Raw genomic sequence first — 9,597 nt, forward strand, 5'->3', positions numbered from 1 at the left:
TGGCGGCTGGCAAGCGGGGTGCGGGCGGGCGTGCGGGTGGTGGCGGGCGGTTCGCGGCTGGCTACTGCCAAGCGGGGGTGCGGGCGGGCGTGCGGGTGGTGGCGGGATCCGCGGCGGGGGAGTGCTTCGCGCGGGATTCGCGGAGCTTGAGGAGCGCGGGCGATTCGCGGGAGCTTGAGGAGCGGCGGGCAGGCGGGGTGCGGGCGGTGGCGGGCGTTTCGCGAGGGCGGTTCGCGGCTGGCTGCTGCCAAGCGGGGTGCGGGCGGGCGTGTGGGTGGTGGCGGGATTCGCGGCGGGGGAGTGCTTCGCGCGGGATTCGCGGAGATTGAGGACCGGTGGGCGTTTCGCGTAGGCGGGGGCAGTCTACAATGCGTCCTTAATAGTTAGTACAGATAAGAGGGTACAATATCACTTTGGGATCACAAATAACCTAAAATAAGCTACCCAATGCCAACTTATTTTAGCTTATTCGTAGTCTCAAAGTGATATTTTACCCTCCTTCCATTCCACCATAATCCAACTTATATAATTTAGGAGGGACACAAATACATCCTGATGTTAGGTTCTAAAGTATGCTTAAATTTTATGATTTTTAACAAGTAGCCATAGTTGAGATTGAGATCCACTAATAAATAACATGATCATTTTGTGGTACAACAATGAATGTGTCTAGACTTGTTCTAGTTTGTTCCATATCTATATTATACGATTATAGGCTGACTGAAATTTACATGAACACCTTTTTTGGTCAGGCTGGTTCAATGATTTGGGTTGCTGACAAAGTCCTTGATCATTCTCGGCTGAAGACAACTAACTGGAAATTTATCATTCCTCGTTTATACTGGAATTACCGAAATGACGATGTGCTGCTAAATATTTAGAAAAGAGAGATTTATTTAGCTCACTTTGTTATCTACACTAGTATTAGTTTGATCGATTATTATTGAAGTTTAGGGCGGAGACGTCAAGCATAACCATGGTGATGCTCGTCTTCACCTGCATCCTAGACACACTTGTATGTGCGTTCGCTGGCTGGATTCTCTCCTACTTCGGAGGGGACTGGCCAGGCCACCACGACATCGTTGCGTCATCGTGCCTGCAGGCTCGGGCGCCACTGTAATCGATCAACTCCAGTTTCTAGGCGGATGTGCCTTCGTCCTTGCCTAGTTTGATTATCGCGCCTCAAGTTACTTAGGTATAAATAAAAAATGGTGGTATTTTTTAAGGTATAACAAACGATGGCATATTTTCATGTTTAGATGAAGCTTTCGTGAAAACATGACAAATGCACGCATATGCAACATGCTATTGAATATATATGCAATTAAAGATGTATGAACCAAAATACATAGAAACACCTTCTGTATATCTACTTGCACAATGATAGGCCTATTCGCCTTGGATTTGGAACTAACCACACTGGGGCTGGCCAGTTGGACCAAAGCTGAGGAGATACTATTTTCTCGCTGCAATTACGTTCCAAGTCAAATACACCAATATCACGTCGTTTACTCTTGAAATATGTATATGGTTCGTCATCAGCGAAGTAGATATGATTTGCTTTCAGCTGTGGGTGTTCTTCTGCATGGAGGCAAAGTGATAGGTTGTGCCCAAGAAACAACACATTCGCACCCAGGCTACTTATCTCAACAAGTTTTTTTGAAGTTGGTTCCAGTTTATAAACTTTGATCATGGAGGTACTATGCCAAGGCAAGTCAGGTCCAAAATCTGGATCATATTCATCTTCGTTATCCCCTTCTTCTATAGTGTCGTCGGACCTCCATATTTGCAGCATCTGACCACATGAAGCTTGAACCATGTAAATCTTCTCGTCGTAGAGATCTTTAACACGACCCAAAAATATCTTGTGCGTGATTGTTGGGGTACCAAGATCGAATTCATGGATTTCTCCTAGTTGAGTGCAGGCATACAACAATTGACCATTAAATAAGCAATCATCATAGGAATCACCTTGTGGCAACCAAGTCCATTTATCATCCCCTGCCCTTGCAAAGGAAAGCTGACAGTGTGGGTTATGGATGAGCACCATAAAGTAGTCTCCCGCGGATGGATCTGAAGAGAGGAAGACCTTGTGGAAGAGGTGGTCACGTAGCTCACTGAGGTCAAATATGGACGGTATGTCCGAAACTTCCCACACCCCAGAGTACCCTGAGTGCTCATATCCGCAAACGACTCCAATATCACTAAAGATCGGCTTCACCTGATCAATGGTGGTGACAGATGGCAAGGCAATCTGGTCGCCGGTGATGGGGTTTACAATGTGCAACTCAGACCTCTCATCAGCGGTGACAATCCAACCATATGACGAGCCAAAGATGTACCTGCTACAGAGAGGAGGGTCCGGCAGAGTTAACGTGTAGGTCTTCTTCTCTGCAAGGCTGTACAGGCAAGCTGCCTTTGTGCCGGCAGACTCAGAGGTGTAGAGAAGGCATGGTGTGTGCTGAGGATTGTAAGATCCACTGTTGCATAGACTCGTGTATATGTCACGCCATATGGAACAGACTGATCCAGCACGCACAAGGTCAGGTAACTCCAGATTAGCAAAGATAAGCCACAGAACATCGAACGACAGGTCCTCCGCCGTCTTCTCCATCGTATTCGGATCAAATAGAGTGTTGAACTCGGATGCTTCATACTTATCCATCAGCTTCAGATCAGATGGATTACTACTGAACTTGGACAATATAAATCGCAGTTTCTCCATCAGCTTCATATTAAACAGGGTACTACTGAACTTGTATACTATAAATCGAAAACCACCAAGAGTATACATCCTCAATACTCAGATTAGACCCGTGGAACTAGCGACCAGGAACTAACGATCCTGGAGGGTGAACTTATAGGCAGGATGGCTGGTAAGGGGTGGACAACAGGTTTGGTTGTGTTGCACCGTTTCGCAGAACGGGAAGAAAAGGTATGGGACGTATGTGCGTCTTGAGGTAGTAATTTATAAGGGCGTGGAGGGAGTTTGTTGAATTCTGTTACCGTCGGAGTCGGACTCTATCTCTATCTCCAAAAGTCCGTTCTAATCTAATCTCTTCGTGCGTCGTCCTAATCAGCGCGAGCCGCAGCCCCCGCTGACGCGAATCGCGACCTCCGCGCGACCCTCCGCTGACCCGGTCTCCCTGCCGCCTGGAGCGATGAAACCGCACCCTCGCGCCCAAGCCCAGACTCAAAACTCAGCCAAACCCTTCGCATCTTCCTGTGGTGGCGTCCTCCTCCAACGTTGGTCCGTGTTTGTCTCCATGGCGCTCTCGAATGCCTAAGCCAAGGCCGACCGCGTCGAGCTGGTGCTGCAGGTGCTCGACGAAACGCCCCGCAGGACCGAGTTCTCGTAGACCATGCTCGTCGATTCTCTGGCGAGGGCCGGCCGACAGCACGACGCATTCTGCCTCTCCGCGGAGATGCGGGCCTCCAGCGTGGCCTGCGACTCCCACGTCTGCGTATGTCACTACGGGAAGAGCTACATATTCATCGTAAATTATGTGGAAAGGTTAGTCTGTTAAGCATCTTGCAGATATCTGCAAGGATTCTATATGATTCCAGAGTAGATGTAATAGGTATTCAGGTAAATACAAATGAAGTTATACTGCACTGTTTTGTCAATCGTGTTTAGAGATTTAGATTGGTAAGCCATTTATGTACGTTGCAAATACATTCTTTCTGTTCCCTATATCATAATGTAAACAAAGATATTCAAGTCCCTATATCATAATGTAAACAATTATGTACCTTCCTCTCTGCAAGGATGTACAAGCAAGCTGCCCTTGTGCAGACAGACTCAGACGTGTAGAGAAGACATGGTGTTCGCTGAGGATTGCAAGATCCATTGCTGCATAGGCTGATGTATGCGGCACACCATCAGGAGCAGACTGATCCCGCACACATAAGGTCAGGTACCCTCTAGATTAGCAGAAAAAACTTAAACTTTTGGTCTTCTTCCTTTGATTACGAACAAATATAATATATTTTTTTCTGTAAAATTTTATATATTATTGAACTTATTAAAATTTGTTCTATATCATGTGGTCTCAGTGCACGCTTTGCGGATTTTATCCTGGGAATTCTGAATTTGGCTTGCCCTTTGCGGATTTTCAAGTGGTGTGTGCTATTTGTGGATAGGTTTGGTGCTGCGAACAGAGTGTTAGAACCAAATTATTGTCAGGCTAAACCGATTTATATCATAGCTGCAGGTGATTTTTTTCTTATGATTATGATCTTAAAGGGGATTTAGTTGGACCGTGCTCTTCTGCTATAACTGTAAAGTTAGGGTGCCAAATAGTTGATGCACCTGCTTCATCATCTAGAAAAAAGAAATAAAGGAGATTTCTGACGAGTTTCATTTTTTTATGGAACCTTCGTTGGTGGCTCGAGCAACATATAAAGGCGATCATCACTTCCGACGAGTTGAGTTTTATTGCTTACTATTTCCTTCCTTCCGATTCTTAGCTGCTAGGAGCTTTCAAGTTGTTCCCTCCCATAATCTAGAGTAATTACAGATCTGTACACGTTATATAAGCAACTTCCCTTATGCAAACCTGGATGATTAGTTATGTATATAGAATTTTGAAGAGAAAATATATTTTTTCGAATACAGACTTTGTTCTGCCCTCGAATCCTCCATTTAAAATAGCAGCTTGATGTACTAGTTCTCACGCCATGCTGCTATAAAATAATTGGAAGGCCATAGTTTATTTGATTGCCATAGCCCAAAGTTTCACTTCCATTGCCATGGTTGAGTGATGAATTTCCATGATGCTCCTATGGCGTAAAACAAACTAAAAAAGGTCGTCATTAATCATTATTGGAGTTGTGGTAAAACATATATCAAATCATTTGGTTCATGTGAACTGATCTAGAAACCACGTTCTGTATCAGCAACTCATCGCACAAGGCTGACTAGAGAGCAACTGTAAGCTTACCACAAACACTAAAAGCCTTCTTCCAACTGGTATGACAGTTCCACTTGGCTTCTCCCTATGTGTGTTTCAAATCAAAATGTGCAAGAGACACATACCCAATTGAAGACCCATCCATGGTGCCTAAAACATTAATAAATGCTTATGTAGTTCCAAACCTCACGGCATAATATAGCAAGCTGATTGCAGTTAACTTACCACTGAGAGGGCATTTTGTGTAACGGTCGATGGTGCCTGGCACGATATCACCAATTAAGGACCCACTTTCATCATTTGTTTGTGGAGTCCTCAACGATTGATGATTACTACCCAGCCATGTACCAGCAGTTGACACTGGACTCGTTAAAAAAGATCTTGTGACCTGTACAATCAACTACAAACTTATAATTTCGTAAACCTGTATTTGACTATTTGTTAGCATACTGCACAGCAGTGAAAGCAGAGACATTCAGTAGTTAGATAGGTAGAAACTTAAGAGCATACTTCTTGACTTATGAGGTCCACACACAAAAACGAAAAATTGTCTAACATTTGTTCAAACAGATGAAGCGCATGTCATTAGAGTTGGTTGCCCGTACTATATCTGTGGACATGTGAGCAGATGTTAACTTGGTTTTTATCGTCCACCTTCCCATCATTGGACATGTGAGCACGGCTATCATGGAGTTCTTCAACCAATGGCCCACAATAGTGCTTGCCCTTTTGAACTCACCCGCGTTCAAAAACATCACATGCTCACAAAATCAGTAAGGAAAGCAATAAAAGACATAACTTGTTTCTAAAACGGTGGCTTTTGTTTCTTCAGTTCACCATCATATTCAACTTTGTCATTGTATGTTGCTAAAAAAAACTCGGTCAGGGAGGGAAAGACCGTCCTCCCGGTATTATATTAAGAAAAGACCGAAACAATGGTCTCGGTCGAGAAAATCTTTGAACCCTGGCCCCTATCACTAATGGGCCTCGTCAACGGTCCACTCTGTAACGGCCCAACCGGAGATAAGAAGAAAAAGGGGCCCAAAGGAGCACCCAAATACAAACCTCTCACTACGGCGGCCAAAAACAAGCATACACAAAACTATCCATAAAAACACCGAGACTGCAGCCCTCCACCACTAGTACTGGGAGCAACCAAAAAGGAGAGACCCTTTGCTCCAGCAGCTTGCCATTTCTCCCTCTTCTCATTGACAAAATCCAAGAGCATGGTGAGGCTTGGTGACACACCATCAAATACCGCTCCGTTCCTATGCTTCCAAATCAACCATGCCCCAAGAATGAGCAGAGAGTCCAATCCTTGTCAAGCCAGACACAATGGCTGAAATTCTTTTCCACCACAATAGGAAGTGAGTGTCATCATGAAGAGGACCCAAAGCAGCACACCCTTGAGAAAACACAAGATACCAGCAAATGGTTGGTCTCTGGCTCTTAATCACAAATGGGGCATCTAGGAGGGTGATTCAAGCCTCTTTTTTCCAGCCTGTCAGCAGTCCAGCATCTATTATGAGCCACCAACAACAAAAAAGAACTTACATTTGGGGGTGCCCAAGACTTTTAGATCCTTTGATAATGTTCAAAGGAAACAGATCCAAAAAGAGGCCATTGTATACGAACTAGCAGAATATTGGATATCAGGGGCAACTGAAAAAATATGTTTATCCTTAGTATTAGGTTGCAACACCATACCAGATAAAGAGTTCCAAAGGTGAAGATAGTCAGTCAAAGCTCCCACAGTTAATGCCCCTCTAATATCAGCAATCCAACCTCTGTTTAACAAGGCTTCTTCATTTGGCTAGCCTCTATTAATCATTGTTGGACGACTGATCGTCTAGCTCGTAGAGGTTTGGACCACCCCCAGTGTTTCTTACTTTGTGATAAGCAGGAAGAGACGGTGCAACACTTGTTGGTGTCTTGTGTTTTTGCAAGAGAGGTCTGGTTCAGAAGTTTGGGCAGAATGAGGTTGCAGCACTTGGCGCCCATTCCTGATGCTGCTGTGTTCCAGGATTGGTGGAGAGAATCTAAGGAATTGGTGCCAAAGCCACAAAAGTAAGGATTCAATTCCTTGGTGATTTTAGTGGCTTGGCAAATTTGGAAACATAGGAACACTTGTGTTTTTGAAGTTGCTTCTCCGTATATCAGCAAGATTTTGCATGATATTCATGATGAAGCTGTTTTGTGGGGTATGGCTGGGGGTAGGGGCCTATGAGGCCAGTAACCATCCCTCTCCTTCCTGAGGTCTAGTGTGTTTGGATTGGTTGTGTGTGTCTGATGGATTGTTTCAGTTTTCTGTGTTTTTGCCCTCCGTAAGGAAACCCTTGTATTTGCCTATTTGGTCTTCTTAGACCTTTTCCTTTCCTCTTAATATAATGAGGCACAGTTCTCCTGCATTTTCGAGAAAAACAAGGTTTCCTGTACAGTTGTTCTGGAAGCAATTCTTTTTGGGATAATACTGAACAGCCTTGGGGCAATATCTGAGACTCTCTTTCCATTAATCCATTTGTTAGTCCAAAAAAGGGTATTAGAGCCATTCCCAACCTCAGTGATAAGAACAACAGAAAAGAATGATCTGGCCTTACTAGGAAATTGTATAGGGAGATCAATCCATGGTTTGGTAGGGTTAGTTTTTTCCAACCAAAGCCATCTCATTATAAGTGCCCAACATAGCTCAGGGAAACTAGAGATACCCACACCTCCCATTGCCTGAGGTCTGCACACTTCCCCCAAGCAACCAGACAATGGCCACCCTTCGCTTCCCTCCTCCCTCTTCATAAGAAACCCTTCCCGATCTTATCAAATTCATTAATGCCCCATTTGGGGAAGTCAATAGCCATTGCAGTATAGACAGACATCCCAGTAAGAACATGCTGCACCAAAACTCTTCTGCCTGCCCTGTTAAGCAATTCAGCCTTCCAGTTGGGTAACCTATCAGCAATTTTGTCCACCAAGGGCCAGGATTGATGCTTAGAAAGTTTATGTAAGGATAATGGAAGGCCCAAATATTTGCAAGGGAAGGAAGCAATCTCACAAGGTAAGATGTTTTGAACAGCCAGTATAGTTTCCTCAGAACATCTTATGGGATAAACATTAGACTTTTGAGCATTGTTATGGAGTCCAGAAGCATCCCCAAAAAGTTTTAGGATGTCAAGGGTGGTAGAGATATCATCCTGGGTGGGATGCATAAACAGGGCCACATCATCAACATAGATTGATATTCTGTGTATTTTTTTCCTGCTGCATAAATGCTGTAACAAACCTTCCTCAGCTTTGAAAAATAGAAAACTCAGAACATCCATAGAAATAATAAATAGCATTGGAGACAGATGGTCTCCCTGTCTGAGGCCTCTTCTATGTTGGATAATTGTGCCTGGACCGCCATTCAAAAGCACTTGAGTGGTAGATGATCCAAGAAGCTCACATATGATGTCTCTCCATATCAGACCAAAACCCATATGTTTCATTACTTCAATCAAGAAAGGGCAAGAAACAGAATCAAATGCTTTTGTTATATCTAACTTGAAGAGCAATCTGGCCTTATTCTGAGAATGCAGTAATCTGGATTTCTATTGGACCAGCATGAAATTGTCTTGAATAAATCTTCCTTTGATGACAGCACTTTGGTTTGGGGAGACTATCTCATTCAGTTTTTTTGCCAGTCGGTTGGCAAGCACCTTGGTGACTAATTTGGCAAAACTATGTACCAAACTAATGGGTCTGAAATCGTTGACCTGATCAGCCCCCTCCACTTTAGGGATCATAGTAATATATGCTGAATTGAGTCTGCTCATATTTGTGAAATTGCTGTGCCAAACAGCTCCCACTGCCTTTAGCACATCTTTTTTGATAATATTCCAGCATACTTTATAGAACCTTCCAGTGAAACCATCAGGCCAGGGGCCTTGTTAGAAGGCAAATTTCTAATAGTGTCCCAAGTTTCCTGTTCTGAAAATGGGAGATCCAATTCAGAGAGATTATGCACAGGTAACCCAAGAGCCTCAAGGTTTATAGTTCTTTCCCTCCCTGCAGCCAGCCCTATAAGGTTGTATAGAAGTAATCTACAAGAGCTTTTTTCTCAGTATGGCTAGTTAAAGTATTCTCCCCATCTCTGAGTTTGGTCACCAAGTTCTTTCTCTTTCTATGTCTGGCATGCATGTGAAAAAACTTGGTGTTTGCATCCCCATCCTTCAACCAACTGATTCTTGATCTTAATCTTGCCATAGTGCTTTTGAATGAGTTCAACAACAAGGATTGCTTTTTAAGCTTATTTTTAAGCCACAATTCAGCAGGAGTAAGGAAGATCCTGGGCAATCTCAAACCTGTGCAAAAGCTCCTTTGCCAAAGCAAACTAGGAAGTCACATGGCCAGCCTACCTATCACTCCAACTCTATAGTCTCCTCTCCTAGAAGTTTCTTTAAGCTTCCTTTGCAAGGTCAGATAAGGACAAGGAGAAGGTCCAACAGAAGTCCAAGCACCCTGTACAGTATCAAGGAATCCCTCCATGTTTGGCCAAAATGCTTGAAAGTGAAATCCTTTCTTTCCATGGAAATTATCCTTAAGACCGAGAAGCAGGGGTCAATGGTCAGAATCTTGGGAGGCAGAGCTTTGAAGGAGAACATTAGGGAAATATGATGTCAATGAGCAGAAAACCCTATCAAGCTTAACCAAC

The 9,597-nt window shown here is 44.0% G+C and overlaps 1 protein-coding gene and 1 long non-coding RNA gene across 2 annotated transcripts; one reads left to right on the forward strand and one right to left on the reverse strand.

Annotated features, from left to right (window-relative positions):
* Window positions 1-1,369: 1,369 nt before the first annotated feature.
* Window positions 1,370-2,617, reverse strand: LOC118473221 (uncharacterized). The gene has a single exon (XM_035961992.1). The coding sequence runs from the start codon at window positions 2,612-2,614 to the stop codon at window positions 1,370-1,372; it is 1,245 nt and encodes a 414-aa protein (XP_035817885.1). The 5' UTR covers window positions 2,615-2,617.
* A 125-nt stretch (window positions 2,618-2,742) lies between these two features.
* On the forward strand, window positions 2,743-9,129 carry LOC118476150 (uncharacterized). The gene is made up of 2 exons (XR_004855520.1): window positions 2,743-3,514; window positions 3,769-9,129. It is a non-coding gene; the product is annotated as an uncharacterized lncRNA (long non-coding RNA).
* The last annotated feature ends 468 nt before the right edge of the window (window positions 9,130-9,597 follow it).

This window comes from Zea mays, chromosome 1 (assembly GCF_902167145.1).
Source record: "Zea mays cultivar B73 chromosome 1, Zm-B73-REFERENCE-NAM-5.0, whole genome shotgun sequence".
NCBI lineage: Eukaryota > Viridiplantae > Streptophyta > Magnoliopsida > Poales > Poaceae > Zea > Zea mays.